Source organism: Vipera berus, assembly GCF_964194415.1.
Source record: "Vipera berus genome assembly, chromosome: Z".
Classification (NCBI taxonomy): domain Eukaryota; kingdom Metazoa; phylum Chordata; class Lepidosauria; order Squamata; family Viperidae; genus Vipera; species Vipera berus.
In genome coordinates, this window is record NC_138205.1 from 34138872 (window position 1) to 34158606 (window position 19735).

General features: G+C 40.3%; 1 protein-coding gene across 4 annotated transcripts in view; it reads left to right on the forward strand.

Moving 5' to 3' along the window:
* Nucleotides 1-18257, forward strand: part of CALCOCO2 (calcium binding and coiled-coil domain 2) — a 34163-nt gene extending 15906 nt beyond the window's left edge. For all 4 annotated transcript variants that reach the window (XM_081343626.1, XM_081343624.1, XM_081343625.1 and 1 more), the window contains 12 exons: nt 131-337; nt 1661-1763; nt 2896-3029; nt 4007-4132; nt 4870-4976; nt 8339-8429; nt 9943-10065; nt 12080-12166; nt 13077-13197; nt 14224-14252; nt 14794-14972; nt 17882-18257. In XM_081343626.1, the coding sequence (XP_081199752.1) occupies nt 140-337; nt 1661-1763; nt 2896-3029; nt 4007-4132; nt 4870-4976; nt 8339-8429; nt 9943-10065; nt 12080-12166; nt 13077-13197; nt 14224-14252; nt 14794-14972; nt 17882-17924 (1341 nt within the window). In that variant the 5' untranslated portion in view covers nt 131-139 and the 3' untranslated portion in view covers nt 17925-18257. The remainder of the gene's footprint in view (nt 1-130; nt 338-1660; nt 1764-2895; nt 3030-4006; nt 4133-4869; nt 4977-8338; nt 8430-9942; nt 10066-12079; nt 12167-13076; nt 13198-14223; nt 14253-14793; nt 14973-17881) is intronic.
* Nucleotides 18258-19735: the final 1478 nt, after the last annotated feature.

Here is a 19735-nt window from a genome sequence, read left to right on the forward strand (position 1 = left end):
TTTTAAGTGTCTTGCCTTTGTGTGTTCTCTCTCTCTCTCTCTCTCTCTCTCTCTCTCTCTCTCTCTCCCCCTCTCCTTCTCCCCCTCCCTCCCTCTTCTCTCTCTCTCTATTTGGTTCTTTTCTTTATAGGATTTCAATATGGAGGATATGTTTTGTGCATGTAATAATTTGGAGGAACCGCCTACTTCTGCTGTCATATTGGAAAGCTGTCATTTTTCTCAGGTTGTCTTTGCAAACATAGAGAAATTCTATGCTCCTGGAACAGATATAACTTGCTGTTATAACCTTTCCCAATACTTCACACCTCGCAAGAAGGACTGGGTGGGCATATTCAGAGTAAGTTTCTCAAAAACCACTGATGTTTGAATTGTAAAACACAGCCATTGGAACTGATGTAGCAATAGCAATAATATTTAGACTTATATTCTGCTTCATAGTGCTTTGCAGCCCTTTCTATGCAGTTTACAGAGTCCGTATATTGCCCCCAACAATCTTGTAGGTGGTTGATCTCTTGATAAAGGCATCAGGAGAAAATAATTCAGGTTTTTAGGAAAATTGAGATTTGGTAGTTTTTCAGGTTTCTCCAAGATCCATATCTTGAGGACAAGAAGAAATAATACAGGAGGGAAGCTAATCTTTCCCATTCAACTTTCAGTTTTCTGTTAATAAATTATATATCTTTTTAGCACTTAAGTAGTGCTTGTGCCATTTTCAGCTGTTTACCAGTTGGTACCAAGCCAACATTTATCTATTATGGTTCTCCCCCCAAAGCTCTATTGAAGTGTTGAACATTATTTTTCCAAAAAATGTGGATGGGTACTATTAATAAAAGTACCTCCCCTTTGAGGGAGAATTCCTGAAGTAATCCAGAGACCAAAATAAGAGACTTAAAGTTCTCTGAAGTCCTTCATGGAAAATGGTATTTCAGCAGAATGACAGGTTATGCCACTTCGGGTTCCTTGAAATGCAGATTAAACATTTTGCGAGGTCAAAGGTGCTCCAAAGCAAAAGAGATGGACAAGATATGTTAGGAATAAGTTTGTTCTCTGAAAGCCTTACAGTCTTCCTATCTGTCTTCAAAACTGCTAGGGGTTAATTCTAGCCCTGCTGCTAGTGTAGGTAATTCATTCCTATTCATTGTAATTTCAAAGATGAAGGCTTTCCTCTCTCCTTGGATACAGCAAACCAGGGGTCTTCAAACTCAGGCCTTTTATGGCTCATGGACTTCAACTCCCAGAATTCCTCAGCCAGGCACACTGGCTGAGGAATTCTGGGAGTTGAAGTCCATGAGTCATAAAAGGGCCAAGTTTGAAGACCCTTGCAACAAACCAATAGGGCCACATGGAACACTTCTTCCTACTTCCAATATAAATTTCACATAAGATTGCTGTGTCTGAATACAGTCTATAATTACTTCACTCAGTAACTACTTGATGGTACTAAGAGGATGGAAAATGAATACATCACAGTATCTCTACAATATTTGAACAGTCTTCTCCAGCCTAATACCTTGAAGATGTGCTTGGATTGTAGTTCCCCAGATCCATAGTTAATATAGGCTTTAGCAGTTTCAGTATGTGTGGAGAAACCCAGGCTGGGTGATGACTAGTTGGAGCAGGAATCAGAAGCCTTCACATGCATTTTGTTGTTGCCTTACAGGTGGGATGGAAGACAACTCGTGAATACTATACATTCATGTGGGCCCCTGAGCCAAGTGATTCTGAGAACAGCTGTGCTGAACAACAGCAGGTGATTTTTAAAGGTCAGTGATGGGAAGGGAATTAAAGGTGCAGTTTTGCAAAGGAAACTTGCTACAGTAATCATGACACTGTTATCTGCTGAAATCCAACCGTGCATATAGTGCCACTGTGGCATTCAAAATGGGTGGTTTCAAATCTAGGCTTTATTCACTAACAGTCCCTTACAAAGAATCTATGGAACCAATTACTAGGTTTATTTTATGGATTGTTTTTATTTTGCCAGATTAAGAGTTAGATACTGATAGTATTGTAAGTCATTCCCAAAATCCTGGTAGTTGTCTGTCATCTTTCCTTCCTATAGAACAGGGGTGTCAAACTCAATTTCATTGAGGGCCGCATCAGCATTGAGGTTGCCCTCAGGGGGCTGGGTGGGTATGGCCTGGGTGGGCGTGGCCTACTGGGTGGGCATGGCCAGCTCTACATCGTTCGCATCAAGGATGCCTATGGGGGCCTGGGCAGGAGTGGGACAGATCTGAGGGTCTCTGGTAGAAGGAGGGTCTCTGGGCCAGGGCCAAGGCAGTGGGGGCTGTTCCCTCACTGTTTCCAGGATGGCTTCGCGGGCCGCATGAAACCACTTTGCGGGCTGGATCCAGCCCCCGGGCCTTGTGTTTGACATGTCTGCTATAGAAGATAAAAAGTGTAATTTCACCTAGTGCTAATGGAATTACTTGGTATACACGGGCTAGTATTTCCTGGTTCAGTAACTTTTACCACTGGAGAGAGAAAAAGGAAGTTGAGAAGTGATTGTAATTCAGCAGTAATTGTATCCTGGGAAATCTGGTAATATCATTTGTTCCCCACCTCAGCAGTGGCTATGGTGAGACATGAGTCTGAGATACGAGAGCACTGTTGATAGTAAGAATAAACAATATGAGAATGAAGTCAAAAAAGGAAGAAAAGAAGGGTGGGTGAACTAGGCTTAATTTTAATTTTAGTCAGATATTTAGCTAGAACTGTCAGCTTTGCTGCTTGGGAAAGAGAGAAATTTTAAAAGCTGTCAGCCCTCCTTCCATTTGGAATCCAACAGATTACCACTGAAGGGTAAGCCATAACTAAATGTTAGATAGCTAACTTTTGTATTTCTTCTGAATGATTGAGACTCTAAACATGGAATGTGTCTTTTTGTTCTTTCAGCCTACTATCTGCCAAAAGATGATGAGTATTATCAGTTTTGCTATGTTGATCAAGATGGGCAAATCCGTGGGGCCAGTGTCCCTTTTCAATTTTGTACTGAGATTGAGGATGACATGCTGGTAATTACTAAAGAGGTTAGTTCAGCCAAATATGTCACGGATATAACATGGCTTAAGCCTTTTCCCATATCCCATGTTAGCATGCTGCACCCTGACAAATGTGTGAGAATTCACTGTATATAAATATATTCTGTTCTGAATGTATTTTCAGTGCCTTTCCCCTACAATTATTTCATCAAATTGCTAGATATACTTAGGGTTAATTTTGATTATTTTTAAAAATAACTTTTACTCTATTGGATGTTTCTTATGTGAATGTTGGATGGTTTTTATGGCAATATCTCAATATCAAGAGAGACAAAAGTTCTTTGCTAGTCGGATTATAGATAAGGTGGAGATACGTTTGTCAAGATACATGTAAATATGTAAATATAGACCCCTACATGCCAATCATCTAGCTGCCCATTCCTAATGTATGGAATCTATTGTTTTTTTTAAAAAAAAATGCTATGATGGAAGCCAGATCAGAAGGATTATCTTTTTCCTAAAAGGGTGTTATAATGTTTTAAAGATAAAATAAAGTCAAAAAGGCAGAAAGCAAGAGAGATCAAAAATATCCTTGATGCACTGTTTTGGCCGATACAGTTAGCATTGCGTGTAATCAAAGGCTAATAAACTCAGAAGTCATTACCAACAATATATAATAAACATCTATTATATATTGTTGGTAATGACTTCTGGGTTGAGGTGTCCTGAAGGATCTAGGACACCTCTCCAGAACATATTCAAGGTTGACTCAGCCTTCCATCCTTCCGAGGTAGGTAAAATGAGGACCCAGATTGTTGGGGGCAGTTAAGCTGACTTTGTAATAATGCCGCTTGGGGTGTGTGTGAAAGCCCTAATAAGCAGGCATATACATAGAATGAAGGCTACTGCTAAGCTTGTAAGCCGCCCTGAGTCTTCGGAGAAGGGCGGGATATAAATGGAATTTAAAAAAAATAAAAAAATATATTAATATCATGCACTTCGGTTCTTTTGATTTTGGTTTGTAGGGGGAAGTGGAGAAAATACAACAGCAAAATGAAACATTGCTTCAAGAAAATAAGAAACTGATGAAGGACCTAGTAAGTCTTCAGGAACAGAATGTGCATCTACAAGAAGAACTTGTAGCATCTAAGGTAGGAACCGTCCCCAAAACATAGCAAAGCACAACAACAAAAAGATAACTGAATACAGTTAACTAGTGTTTCCTTTCTAAAATGATGTAGAGTTTACAGTCTCCACAGAAATTGCCTTACAGTAAGGAATATAGCTATGTGCTATTCAGTGTGCTAGTTTTAGTGAACTACTAAGAAAACATTCCACCAGGATTGGGGAGAATGAGGAAAGACCACTGTACTATAGACAATGTTGAGTCTATATTGGTGTAATACCAATTAAAAAGGAAAGCATGGAACACTACATGGTTCCTTGTTTAAAAAGTAGGAAGGGGGACAAATTATGCCCAGATTAGAAAAAGTTGATTGAATCCTAGTCATTAAAATATTGATGTTAGGACACACTGGATGGGAAGGAGGTTTTGTATGTTCAAACAAAAATAAAGGAGCTTCAGAACAGAAGATGTTTTGGTGGCTGAGACCACACTGCTTCAGAATTGTCTGAATTTAGAACTATGTTTCCTTAGAATTAGCTGTAATAATGGAAGCTATAGAAAAACTTCTAAACAAAATTACCCAAAAACAAAAAGAAAAGAGAATCCATTGATTATTCACTGTATAATGGCTAATAGATTGGCCAAAAATATAATAGTGAGAAGAAAACAAGAAAAATAGAAATATTAATTACACTTTTCTTATCTGTGAAATTATGATAAATGGAAATCTTGATGATTTGTTTTTCTGCTCTGACATTTCAGGTTCTCCAAGATAGAGTGAACACTTTAGAGAACAAATGTGAGAAACTTGAATCCCAAAAGAAAGATCTGGAACATGAGAAGTGTGCCCTTAAGGCAGAACTGATGCAGTAAGTATTTATTTTTCCTCCTAGAGATAGCTGGTTCAGTCATAACACTAAGTAAAATTTTAGTGATCGAAGCTTAGGAAAACCTTGGATTCATGAAATCCCTGTTCTCTTTTCAATGCAGCCGTAAAAACATGTTTGGAATCCCTTTGTTCTGTTTTTATTATCTGTGCGAAAACAAATGCAAGGACATAGTTTTATGAAGCTGGCTTGTTCTTAGTAGATATAGTTAGCTATGGCTAGCATTTGAATAAGAATAATAACACTGATAATATGCATATTGTGGTTAAAAACTTTGTTCTCTGGGATGCAGAAGAATTACTGGCTAAAGGAGAGGGGAACCCTCCAAGGGGAGTAAGAGTAAGAAGACATTCTAGCTTGGAATCGGTTCAGGGAAGTAAACATCGAAGGTTAAACCTATAGGAAAAGCAGATGGTCTGGTGAAATGTTTGTAATATGTGTGATCAGCAATAAAGTATCTACTTGGGCCTATTCATGGAATGGTTCTGGTTACTTCCGCCTGACATTAATCTTGCCAGACTCTGCGCTTCTGGGAAGGAGAAAACAACGGATATGGCAGCAGAATTGCAGGCAGCTGCTATGTCTTCACAAGAGATGATGGATACCTTACTCCTACATCAACAGGAAGTGGAAGCAGAAATGAGGAACTTACAAGGAACAATACTTCAGTTGGTTCAACCATCAGTGACCCCATTAGGTCTGGTAGAGCAACCAATCTCCTCCCATAGTGGTTTGCCAGAGAAGTTTGGAGGAGAAGCAGACAAAATGAAAAACTTCATTGGTCAGTGTGAATTGTTTATGGGAACCCGAGCTGCAGAGTTTCCAAAAGATCATGCAAAAGTATCATTTATATTGAGTTTGTTAAAGGAATCTGCGGCCAAATGGGCACAACCAATCATAGAGGGCAACGACCCAATAATGAATAATTATCAAAACTTCATGGGGAGATTCAGAACATATTTTGGAGATCTCATCCAAGCAGTCACAGCCAGTCACAAGATTCAGCAGCTTAAGCAGGGCAACAGAAGAGTGCAGTTATACATTTCTGATTTTAAATTATTGGCAGCAGATGCTGATTGGAATGAGTCAGCCTTGATTGACCAGTTCAAGCATGGTTTGCACGATGACATTCAGAGTGAGCTGGCGAGACAAGAAGTTCCACAGAACTTGTGTGCAGCACATTAGGAAGATGTTGTGAAAGCTACAGGAGAATACGCTGTTTGTCAAGCTTGAGAAATGCGCCTTTGACCTCCCAATTGGACTACTTAGGCTATAGGATTTCAACTAATAGTCTGCAGATTTACTAAGGTGCAAGCAGTGCTATATTTGTTACCTTAGACTCCTATTTCACAAGCCACGTATCTTCAGTTGCAATAAGCATCAATCCTGCAAGAGTATTACAGTCTTTTAACTTTAGTCGGCACTGGCAATTATTAGCAAAGAAATTTGGCAGCAGGATAACAGGTCCAAGATTTGTTCACCAGAATCAAGACATATCAGCAGCAAGACCCTTATGTTTGGGATTGGATGGATGACCTCTAGGGGACCCATCAAGGTACAATATCTGTTTTTGGTCAAAGATGGAAAATCTGCAGCATAAAGACAGGATCTTCATGCCTGTACTTTTAAGGGAGAAGGTGCTACAACTTTGAATTGACATTGAGACAGCTGGACATGGGGGAGTCTTCAAGATACTGCACAAAACACTAAGAGACGTTGGTGGCCTAAGATCACACCAGACATCAAAGACTATGCCAAGTATGCTGAAGGGACAAAAGTAAAATACACCCACCCCCACTCCCCCAGCCTTGGCATACAGTATCATTTGACTTTAGAACAGATTTTCCAGTGCAGGTTATATATCAATATTGGTAGTGGTAGATCTCGTCACTAACAACCAGATATTACAACAGTATCTGAGGTACATACAGCCAACATAATTGGCCATCTCTTAATCCATTAGCTAATTTTGTATATAGTAATTCTATCCATGTATCAATTGCAGTCACCCGGTTCCAGGCCTTATGGGGAAGCACTCACAGATTTTATCTGCAACCTCACAATAGAGTTGCTTTCTTGGGGCCTGGATTTTCCAGAGGAGCAATGCAGTGCTCAGGCACTGTTGAAAGAACAGCTAGACCAAACTAAACGGTCTTACAAGAGGTCCTTAAGACAACACAACAGCAATATAAGAGAGGCTAGCAATTGCAAAGGCGGATCGTCTGTGGCTGCCTACTATATTTTTAACTTATATCAGTTTTTTAAAAAAAACTACAGGCAAAATTTGGGGGGCCTTTTAAGGTCCTATGATAGGTCAATGCTGTGGACTTTTGTTTGTGGTTGCCACCATCTTTCAAAGTGCACCCACTTTCATTCTTCATTGCTGGTGAAGGAGGCACTTTACAGTCATTGGTAGCCTCCACCCACCCAATCCCCCTCTATGATTGTTGAAGGCAAAGGGAATTTGAAGTGAGGGAAACATTGGACTCAAGATGAGAAAAGAATACAGTGTTTGATTCACTGGAAGGGCTACACAGAAGCAGAGCACTCGTGAGAAAATGCAAGATACATGGATGCTCCAGAATTAGTAAAAGTTTCACAAGCGCTTCTCAAGCAAGCCAAGATACTCCATGCTCCCAGTACCTGCTTCAGTCCTTAGCCTGAGAAGAACCAGTGAGTGAAGGGGGTAATTATTCACAGGGAGAAGTGTGAAACTGGCAATGGTTCAATCTTCAACTTTGGGTTTTCACTTCCTGAGGGAAATGGGGGAGATGACCCTTCTAATGCTTTAGATGCTTTGCAGGGAAAGCCACCTGGCTGGGAGGATTCCTAGGACATGGAGGAGGACGATTCTTCTTACATTTCGTGTCATCACTATCCCCATTGTCCAGTTCCCATGAGAACTCAGACAAAGAAGACAAAATGGAGGAAGGAGGGGGTTTGTTTAGAGAGGAGGTCATGATGTGGTAGAATCACCAGATGAAGGAAAGGGTCCCCCTCTAGAGGGAGTAAAAAATCATTTCAGCTTGGAGTCGGGGCAGGAAAGTCTGAGGTAAACCCTTAGGTCTATATTTGCCATTTCCCAAGAGAAGGCAGACAGTCTGGCAAGATTCTTGTAATATGGGTGATCAATGGTAAAGCATCTACTTGGGCCTGTTCATGGGATGGTTTTGGTTACTTGTACCTGATGGTTAAACTTAAGCAAAAAATACTCTGCATTTGCATACTACATAGGTTACAGTATAACTTTTGTCCTCTGAATTATCCAGAGAAGTATTGTTCTTGGTAGTATATTAAATGCAATAAAGAAATAATAATAATCTGCTATGCCTGTTTCCAAACAGGATCAAAGAAGAGAAAGAATCTATATTATCTGAGAAAGAACAGATGGGAAACCGGCTGAAAACCATTTTGTGTCAAACAGAAGAACTTCAAGTGAGTTAGCAGCGCTGGGATCTTTTCTTAAGGGTTTAAAATAATTAACTCCTGATCAGCCAACTTGTCAGCCAACTTGACCAGCAGTGCAGATTCTTCAACTTCTTGCAGTCTCAACACTTGCAAAGAATATCATAATGGAAGGTTCATCTATAAGCTTCAACCTTGGGAGGAGGAAGCTTTTCAAATCCCAATTTTAGAGAATCAGAAACAGCATTTATGCTTGAATGGATAGGACCAAATATATTTAATTGTTTCACATTCCCAATGAAGCAATGAATTCTGATACATATTTTCATCCTTATCTAAATTTAGGAACAACTTCTGTCAATACATACTCCCTATGTATATTTACCCTGCATCTGTATGGTTAACATTTAACATGATAGAATTAAAACCCTTATCTGAGTTGTTTCATAAACAGATATTCCTTGAGTTATGACCATTGATTCAGTGACCATTCAACATTATGATTGCCTGGAATGAAAAGGGAATTATGACTGACTCAAATTTCAGGCCATTGTAGTAGCCCACCCCCCACCCCCGAACAAAATTCCTGATTCTCTGGCCATTCTTACTGTGAATTACAATCATCTAGGCTTCTCTTTACAGGTAAACAGCATGGTCATCTGAGAGTCATCTGGGATTGTTCGTAGTTGCTCCCATTCGGATCTAGGGAACAAGTACCTCCAAAGAGGGAAATCAGCAGTGAAATCAGTCATTCATCAACAGGGTGGGGGAAAACTCCCAATCGCTCAAGATGCCATTTTTGGAGGATAGAGAGTAGAGGATTTCTGAATACAGAAGATTTTTTATTTTTTAGTCATGTCAGCTATTGAAAGAAAAATTTCATGGCCTTATCCAGAATATCTGCCTAAATTGTTAAGGGTTTTTTTTAGCTTCCATATTTCTCAAGAATTATATAATTTCATAATTATCAAATTTGGAAATTTTACAAAACTGACCTAAAACTAACTTTGACCCTGATTGCCTGATGCAGGGGTAGGCAACCTTGGCTCTTTTATGATTCGTGGATTTCAACTCCCAGAATTCCTGAGCCAGCCATGCTCATAAAAGAGCCAAGGTTGCCTAAAAGGTAAAGGTTCCCCCGCACATGCATTCTAGTCGTTTCTGACTCTAGGGGCCGGTGCTCATCTCTGTTTCAAAGCCGAAGAGCCAGCGCTTGTCTGAGGACGTCTCCGTGGTCATGTGGCTGGCATGACTGGACGCCAAAGGCGCACGGAACGCTGTTACCTTCCCACCGTAGTGGTCCCTATTTTTCTACTTGCATTTTTACGTGCTTTCGAACTTCTAGCTTGGCAGAAGCTGGGACGAGTAACAGGAGCTCGCTCTGCTACACGGCACTCGGGATTCGACCCGCCAAATTGCCGACCTTCTGATCGACAAGCTTGGCGTCCTAACCCACTGAGCCAGGGGTTGCCTACCCCTGGCCTAATTGTTCCTTTTCTTGATCTGCATTTGGGGAATGACACACATCTCTCTCTTTTGTTAGTTACAAGTGCAAAGTCAACAGAAGGAGGTGGACAGCCTGCAGGAGACCATTAAAGACAAAGCAAAGCATCTGGAAGAATTGAAGGGAGAGAATTATCAATTAAATGCTACCTTGTTTAGACAGGTAATTTTCCTATATTTTTTTCTTCTTTTGCTATATAGTCTTTTAACCTTAAATAACTTTAAATTTGTACATTCTTTACTAGAAAGAGCATAGTTTATTAATCTAATGAAGCAGTCCCTCCATGGAGATCCTATACCTCAGATAATCTAACTGCTGCAGATTATTCTGCAAAAATCTTATTATCCTTTCTTCCTGAGAAACTGCCACTTCACTGTAGTTTATCACACCACCTCTCCCTTCGTAGATACAGTCAATCCCAGAGAGTAATTTCCTTGGATGGCACATAAGCAATCATCATTTAAGAATGTAAACAACTCTTTGTCTCTATATCCCTTCTCCATTGCCGCAACCCCTCCCAGCAGTTTGTGTTCCAGACTTCAGGTATCACCGTCAGATTATAAGCAGCCAGAAAGTGTTTTGTCTACAAGGGACTCAACTCAGCACACAATAATCATTTTCTCAGCACAATAAGACAGCAGTGGCCTTCCATAAACTAACCTTGCAGATTTCAGTGGTTGACTGTGTTTATGAAGAGGGAGGCGATGTGATGGACTATGCTGAAGCACTTTCTGATTAGGAGAAGAAAGGACAAGGCAGTGACAAGGATGAAGTCTCACAGTTCTACCATAAGAGCCAAGAGTCGGAAGGAGAGTTAGCAAGCAAAACCTCTCTGCTAAGGGTAAACAATGATAAACAAGGAAGAAAGAAAACAAGGATTTATTTGCTTAACAATAAAAAGAAAAATATAAGCAGGACTTTGACAGTGAAATGAATGCCTTAGGTTATATCATCCTAGCTATGATTTTCTGTTAGTCCTCATTCGGCATCTGTGATCATTTTATTTGAGGCTCCCAATCTGTCCATTATCATTTTTTTTCCTAAGTGCCTAATCAAGGAGAAAAAATGGAATACATTAAAGCAGAAGTCTTGAGCTATGCTCTGTTGGGCTCCACATTGGGGGATAATCCACATGTTTTGACTTTGTGTATGCTGTTCTTTTATTCTGTCTCTTCTCCCCATTAAAACCTTTAGTGAACTTATTGCTCCAGTTTTGGGAAGTTTTTGGCTCAGTGGGTTGGGACGCTGAGCTTGTCGATCAGAAGATCGGCAGTTTGGCAGGTCGAATCCCGAGTGCTGCGTAGCAGAGTGAGCGCCTGTTACTCGTCCCAGCTTCTGCCAACCTAGCAGTTCGAAAGCACGTAAAAATGCAAGTAGAAAAATAGGGACCACTACGGTGGGAAGGTAACAGCGTTCCGTGCGCCTTTGGCGTCTAGTCATGCCGGCCACATGACCACGGAGACATCCTCGGACAAGCGCTGGCTCTTTGGCTTTGAAACGGAGATAAGCACTGGTCCCTAGAGTTGGAAATGACTAGCACGCATGTGCGGGGCAACCTTTACCTTTATCCCTCTATAGCCATGTCATTCTGTAATTTGCCCTACGTTGAAGCTTGTCCTAAACACCATGTGTTCCATTTCTCTTGAATCAGTTATTTCTCCATCCACCTACCTGTCCATATATAAAGTTCTTTTCCCTCTCATACCTAAGTGCCTGTTCACTTATTTTATAAATCCTACTATTACAGAGTTTGGGTGCACATTTTTGACTGGGCCAATTCCAATGTCTCCCTGCTGTACACTTCACCCATTTTATTTGTGCCTAAAACAACAAAATCTCCTATCAGTGCTTTAGAATGATATAGAGATTATTTGATTACGGCACCCAGTGTAAATCCTATTATCCTTCTGGGATTGCTGGCTTTTATAGTAGTTAAAGATGGAGCATGCCTAATTTAAGTTCCCAGTCCTGAGACTTAGTGGAAGATCTTGCACTCCGTTATCTTTCAGCCTAACCTTACTCCACCTTATTCCTTACTGCTCTAAGAATTAAATGGATTGTAACCCTGAGTTCTAGTGGAAGACGTATAAAATATGGATTTGGGGGATGGGGGAAGAAAGATATTTATCATTTGCCTTTGGCTTCTAATTATGCTTCAGCTTTTTTCTTTTCTCAGCAAAAGTTGAGCAAGATTCAGGAAGAACAAACACTTGCACTTCAAACCCTGAAGAAGGAAAAAGATGAAATAGAGCAAGAAAATCAGGTGCAAACTTTGTCATGTGGGGAGTGATGAGAGATGCTACTGTTGGATTATTGTGCAGAAGGCAGTATTGTGCAGTTAGAGACAGATAGAAGTTGCTTGTGACAGTTTTTTGTAGTCTAGTGGCCTCCTTGTGGCTAAGAATTCTGGATATTTTAATTCCCAAACATTTCAAAGACAGATGGGTAAGCCACTATCCTTGTTTGCCTTAATGCACAGAGTCCCTAATATCTATACACATTTTCAATACATGTTATGTCCATTTGTCCATTTGAAACAAAACTAAATGGTCCTTATGAGGTAAATTTCCTTTACTGCACAGTGTTACTGTATTCTACAATATTGTGTGCAAGCTATAAAAAGTGAAATAATAATGTTTGGCATTTTTGTAGGCAGACACTTTACTCACTAGTTATAACCATGGTTGCATGTTGCTTCAGTGGCAAGTGCATACTAAATTTTACCTGTAGACAAACTCTAGGAATAGGACACTGATAATATATGATGGAAGTGAAAAGAGAAAGTAATGTGAGTTTTGATTGCAGGAGGTGGGATAAGCAAAAGTTTTCACTATAGAAGAAGAACTTGCTTACAATCTCTGCAGTATTGCAAAGGATGGCACCCAGTTTTGCTCAGGTTTTAAATCAGTACAGAACAAAAATAAACATTTCCAGGTCCCTAGATCAATCAGCAGTATGAAGTCCAGAAAAATCTACAGCTGCTTCTGAACTGTTGCAAACCTTTGTGTGGATGTTCCCACTGTGAAACTGTATTATGGGAATGTTGAGAAATCAGCTTCCAGGTGCAAGCAGGGAATTTTGTTGCTATATTTCAGATGCAAACAACTGTTTCTTGGCCCAGCTAGCTATATATCATAACTTCCAAAGCTACTGTTTTTGCATTTTTTTTACAGAAATTATGGCAGGAAAATGAGGGCTTGAGGGCACGCCTCCCTGAAATACGCAGTTCATCTGCTGATCTGCTATCCCAGTCACCACCTAATTCTGTCCTCCTGTTTGGAAATCCTTATTCTGGTGAGTGGTGTTGGACATCCAGTGGGGAGGTTCAAACTAGCAGCAAAAGTATGCTAATTGATAATCCAGTTGCTGTGTTGATGTATTGTGACGTAATCGCTCTGTCACAAGACCCATCACAAACTTCTCACTGATGACTCGTAAATGACCCATCAAAAATCCCTCACTTGACACACTCTCACCTGAAATCCTTATAAACAACACAGCCCTAACTCCACTGAAGATGTTACCTAGCCTGGTAACGAAACGTTCGGAAACCAACCCACAAGCCCAAAGAACAAACCTTCACCTTCATCCAGTGCTGTGTTGTTTAATTGTTCAGGTGGTCCTCAACTCATGACCATAATGGAGTCTTCCCCATTATTGATGTAAGTTGTGATGATCATAAAGTTGGTCATCACATAACTGATCCAATTTTTTGTTCCTTTTTTTGCAGCAGTTGTTAAGTGGTTGTTAAGCAAACCCATTGTTCACTACTGGATGTTTTTGTCAAAGATCAGAAGCAAACACTGGTTTTTTGGGGGGAAAACTTTGTAAATTGTGGGCACTTGACCATGAGATGCTGAAAATGGCTATAAATGCAAACCAGTGGCCAAGTACCCAAAATGTGGTCTACATGACTTTAGGCAGGGGCAGTCATTGGTACTTTAAAATCAGGTTATAAGTACCTTTTGGGGGGGATCCATGGTAACTGAACAGTCACTAAGCATAAGTGAAGGAGTACTGTACCAGATTTTGCAGTTATGGGAAGTGCTACTTCTTTTGGATATGTTATATTTTGCTGAGAAATAATAACAATGCCCTGAAGTGGACATTGGCAGATTCTACGAGTTGTATGTCTAAATAAGATGGAATAGATATGTTGCCAGATCTTACAAATATTCATACAAGTGTATAGACTCTATGACTGATTTCTGACATCACTGTTTTTTACCATCACATAGTAGTTTAAAGTGTTACTGATGCTATATATTAATTAACTAATGTAAATGTGTTTTGTTTTTATCACTTTGGTTTGTTTTACAGCACCACCAGAAATTGCTGAGAGGGACCCGGTGAGTTTTCACTTTTAATGCCTTTATTATTGAACACAATACAAAAAAACCTGAAACCACACTGTAAAGATAGTGTTACAGTGAAAAAAATCAGAGGAAAAAGGGGAAAGGATACATGGTAATTGAAGTTGCAATTGTTGGTTACAATCATTGTCCTTTTGGTGCTTTAAACCAGCCTTGTATAGAACTGGGGGGGAAGCAGATTAATGCCCTTAGTCACTTAATATTTTGCACTTGTTGGTTTGAGGCAGCGTTTTCCAACCTTAGGAACTTGAAGATGCGTGGACTTCAACTCCCAGAATTCCCCAGCCAGCATAGCTGGCTGGGGAATTCTGGGAGTTGAAGTCCACGCATCTTCAAGTTCCTAAGGTTGGGAAACGCTGGTTTGAGGTATCCATCTCCTTTTTCTCTGCTAGCTACAATTCTACTCCATCACCTACCAGAATGCCACAAAACAAAAGCTTGTCCATTCCTGTAACAGCAATTTATATCATGCAGTTGCAAGCTATTTGGAAAAAAAAATTGCATTGTCTTCTTTTAGGTCCCTCCCAAAACGTGTCCCATGTGCCAGGAAGTCTTCCCTAATGACATTGGACAACAGCAGTATTTGGATCATGTGCAAAATCATATCCTCGACTGTCCATATTGTGATAAAACCTTTGACAGCTCAAGCAAGCAAGTGTATGATGATCATGTCTTTTGCCATCGCTTAAACCAAGAGTAAGCCTGCTTGCACCACCGAAGCTATTACACTAATGCCTTTTTTCTTTCATTTCTTTCCTTTGTATGATCTGGCAGGGATAGATACTTGATCTGCTAAACTTGACATTCAAGGCTGAAGTCTGTTGTTGGGCTTGAAGTACTGATTAGTTTAATTTTCTTGTGATGCATGTGTTAAATTAAATAATACATTATGTTTTTGCTTTGGAAGCAGAATTTTCCATTTTTAAATCTTATATTTAAAAATAAGATGCTTTTTTCCCTCTACCCTTAATCTATGAATAAAGAATCATGTTCATGATAAGCATATATACCGTATATACTTGAGTATAAGCCGACTCGAGTATAAGCCGAGACCCCCAATTTCACCCCCAAAAACTGGGAAAAGTTGTTGACTCGAGTATAAGCCGATCCGCCGTTCTGCATGCCTCGGAGGCTGGATCCGCGCTCTGCAAGCCTCTGGGATCCTGGGAGGCCTAATGCAAGCACCAGCCTGCCTGCCTCAGGTCTCCCCCACCCCCAGATACTGGGCTTCAGCACAGCTGGCTGTCTTGCCAAAGAGAAACATCTGGGAAGGAAAACCCTGTCTTACCTCTTTCCCAATTCTGCCTCTGCCCTTCCTCCTACCAAGGTGTTCTGGGACTAGTTCCCTAGCCTTTTGGAGCTTTTGGTGTTCGCCCATCAGCTGTCTACGGGGAGGCAACAAAGCTGCCTCTCTAGGCTTTGAGAAAAGGCCCCTTGCACAAAAGGCAGCTTCAGGACGAGCTTCCAAAAACCCTTTCCTTCCTTAACGCCCTCCCCACCTTCCCCCAGAAAGCCATATTTCTTTTTTTTTATTGAAAATTTTTATTGAAGTTACAATATTATCCCCTCCCCAACCCACCCCAGAACCCCTCCCCCTCCCCCATATTTCTTCAATAACAAAAACATAAAAAGCTGGTTGGGATGTACTCGCTGATTTCCCCCCCCCTTTTTTTAGATGCTAAAACTAAACTCTCCCTCTGCCTTCCAACCAATATCCCTTTTTAAAATCTTACCTTGGCTCCAGATGGAAGAGTAGAGGAACTAAGCTAGTAAGGAGAGAATTTTTTTCTGCAACTTTTTACTCCTGAAGTAGTAGTAGTAGTAATAGTAGTAGTAGGAATAATAATAACAAATCCCTAAAAGTTGTGCCAGAAAATGGAGGACGCTGGGTCTTTGCAAGTTTTAGCTGTCTGTCAGACTGCCTGAAAAGGGCGGCCTTCAGGCAGCCAGGCGGACAGCTAAAGCTTGCAAAGACCCAGCGTCCTCCATTTTCTGGCATAACCTTCGGAGATTACTTTAAAAAAAAAAACAAAAAAAACCTTCAGAGGAAAAACAGCTGCAGAAACATTTTGTCTCCTTGCTGGCTTGGTTCATCTACTCTTCAGCCAGGAGGGAGTCCAAGGCCTAGAGAAGGAGAGCTTTGCAGCATCCCTATGGACAGCTGATGGGCAGACAGCTGAAAGAAGCAGGCAGGCAGGGCGCGGAGGAACGGAGACCTGCAGGTCTCGGACTGCGGTGGCTTGGGAGAGGTGCGCGCGATCCCGGAAGCACCAAAGCCTCGGCCGCGCACAAGTCCTCGGTAAGTTTTTTTGTTGACTGGAGTATAAGCCGAAGTGGAATTTTTCAGCCCAAAAAGTGGGCTGAAAAATTCGGCTTATACTCAAGTATATACGGTAGTTTTCCAGCTCTACTAAAGAGAATATTTTTAGCATATGGGCTCCAGCACAATGAAAGTTTGGAAGACAAAACCTCTGGTCTCTGTGACCGACCCAGATTGGATCCTGCAACATTATCCTGGGACGGGTATATTTGACTTCATCGTGGTTTCTAGCTCTGCCAGTAGCAAAGAATAAAATTGGATTTTTGCTTGCTTTGCTTCTATTTTATGCTGTTCAGGCAAAGCAACAATTATTCTTCCCAGTTACAAAAATGTTCCAAGTCTGATGTCAGGGAGCTCACTGTCGTATCAGAAAATGATCTGAAGACCGAACCCATTTTTTTTAATGATGTTGAGACTGATAAAGGAAATAACAAGTTTTCACCAGTGTTGTCACCGTATAGAAAGGGTTAAAAAAAGAGCCTTTGCTGAAAACAAAATATTAATACATTTTAATAGAGTCAATTTATTGGAAGCTTCAGATTGGACTGTAGTGTTTGTACCTCCAACATTAAGGAGTTGCAACAATCTTATAACCAGAATCTCTGTATGTTAAGATAGAAATGTGCTGCTTTGTTGAAATTTCTCTTATATATGATTGCATTGTCAAAAGGCCAAGCTTATTATATAATTAAGAGTATTCTATTAAAATAGAACACATGCGTGGAATTCTTTTTCTTGAAAAATCACAATATTATTTTTTAGTTTGACTGTGCACTTTTTATTCTTTAAGACTGAATCCTGTAACAGAGATAAGTTGCTTACATGCAGATTATATACCATGTATCAGTTAGCTAAATAGTTAAAATTATATATAGCAAAATCTACTTTAGTAGCATTTTTATCTTTTAAGTTATGTTGCTGCTTTTTAAAAAAAAATTGGGGAAATGTTTTCCAGTACAGAAAACTTTAAATTTGTAACAATGGACTACTTACTCCATTGCCATCATTCTGCTAAACACCTAACTCTCACAGTGCTGTCTAATATCCATGTATATTAATCCATGTAGCATGGCTGTAGTATTATTATTATTTATCCTTCTTATTTTCTTTGTTCCCTCTTAAATTTATATTATGATTATGATTTTTGCTTGGCATGTACACTGAGTGTTTCTGTACAGGAGACAAATTCAAACAAAGTATTCCATTCAGTTCAGATAAATAAGCATTGGTTTATCTTTTTCAAGTACTTATTGACTACTTATTGAAAATATATCCTTTTTTTCAGAATGGAGATACGTGCATGTGCATATCCAGTGAATCTTATGTAGTAAATTCTAAATAGCCACCCTCTAGTAGTAAAGATAGTCTTGGAAATGATTCTAAACTGAGACCATTTTACCACTTAATATATCAGCTCAGATAATTAAGCATACCAGAAAAAACAGGGTAGATTTCAGAAGAAACTCTGCTTGCACTTGGGAATTAATTAAAGATCCTGTCTTTATCAGTTGTAAAAGCAGTTTCTTCCTTTATATTTTCTATTTGAACTACATGCCATCTGTTTCTTTTGATGAAGTTCTGTAGCTGCCTTGCAAGTTTACTTTGGCTCTCTTCACACTTGGCTGCTTTTACCAAAATAAAATTATTATTTGGATACTCTCTGAATTGTTGGTCTTCCTTGGTGAAATTTCTACCAGAGGAGTTGCATAAAGATTGTAACAGATACACTGTGTAAAGATGCCTTAAGATATTTTGCTGCCTGAAGTAATGCCCAAGATTTTATTTCCCTTGTTTAATATAGAGAAGCTGGATGGATTCACAGTAGAATTTTTCCTCAATGATGCACAGATATAACGTGTTTACACAAATGAAACGGCAGTAGACCAGTTGCTGACATATCCAACTCTGATTTTTTAGCAGTAGCTGCTGGTTAGTAGTTCCAGGGTCTGTCTAATAATAGAGCCAAGACTGCAGCATCCTGTCAGAAAGTCACATATCTCACACACATTCACAAAATCAGGACTGTGACAGGATTGGACAAGGTCTGATTTAGTTATCCTTCTCACATTTCATTTGGGCAATTTCCAATCTACAATAATATGAAATATGGGGATATACATAATTAGCTTATTGGGGTGCACCAAATATAAAGAGTTTCTTCCAGAGAAAGGCAAATCCTACTATCATTATGCAACAAATTGAACCACTAATCCTAAACTCTGAGTGGGGGGTCCTCAGAGTTATTGCAAGGCAGACGTGTCAAACTCAAGGCCTGTGGGCCAAATCTGGCCCGCAAGCAGACTAGGAAGAGGAGGTGACTGAGCAGTTGCCTCCTCACTTCTTCAGGTATCTTTGCTAGCAGTGGGGCAGCGGGAGCCTCTCAACATGTGGAGCTGTGTAGCAGCAGTAACCACGGGGGGGGGGGCATGCCCTCTGCCTGAGAGCGAGTGGTTGGCGAGGGAAGGAAAGAGAAAGGATGGAAGGCGCTCAGGGTGGTGTCTGTTTCTTCAGTTCTCACCCCTTCCCCCACCTCACTGTCTTTCCTTCCTCCTTTTCCTTCATCTGTGCTGCACTTTCCCACACGTAGCTGCCTGCCTGCAGACTTTTACCCAAAGACAGGAGGAAATGCAAGACAGGAGGCTTGGGTACACCGGGATTAATGTGATACATAGTCTTTACATGCAACTTGCCCTTTGAGGGCAACTGTAATGCTGATGCGGCCCTCAATGGAATTGAGTTTTGACACCCCTGGAAGGGGTCTACAATATGTATCAAACATGGAGAACAAAACAAGCCAGATGGTTCTTCTGCTGACACAGATGCTTTACTGTCTGAGTTGAAGTATAGGGAAGAAGATAAATACTAAGCTGTTTTAGGAGGTAGAATAGCAACTGATTTAGGCTAGTTCCTTTCTTCCTGCTGGCTAAGAGTAATTTTTCCAGCCTAATTGCAATACTGAACAGCCCATGGTTGGATTTTCTTTGTCTTAATTACTAACAACATAACAATCACCATTCTATGTTTCCTTGTTCTGCATTCACTGCCCTAAGAGCTCCTGTTACCCCACCAATGCATCCCATCTGTCACAATCCCCTCTTCTGTTTTTCTTCTCCCATAAATAAGACACTTCACCTACAGT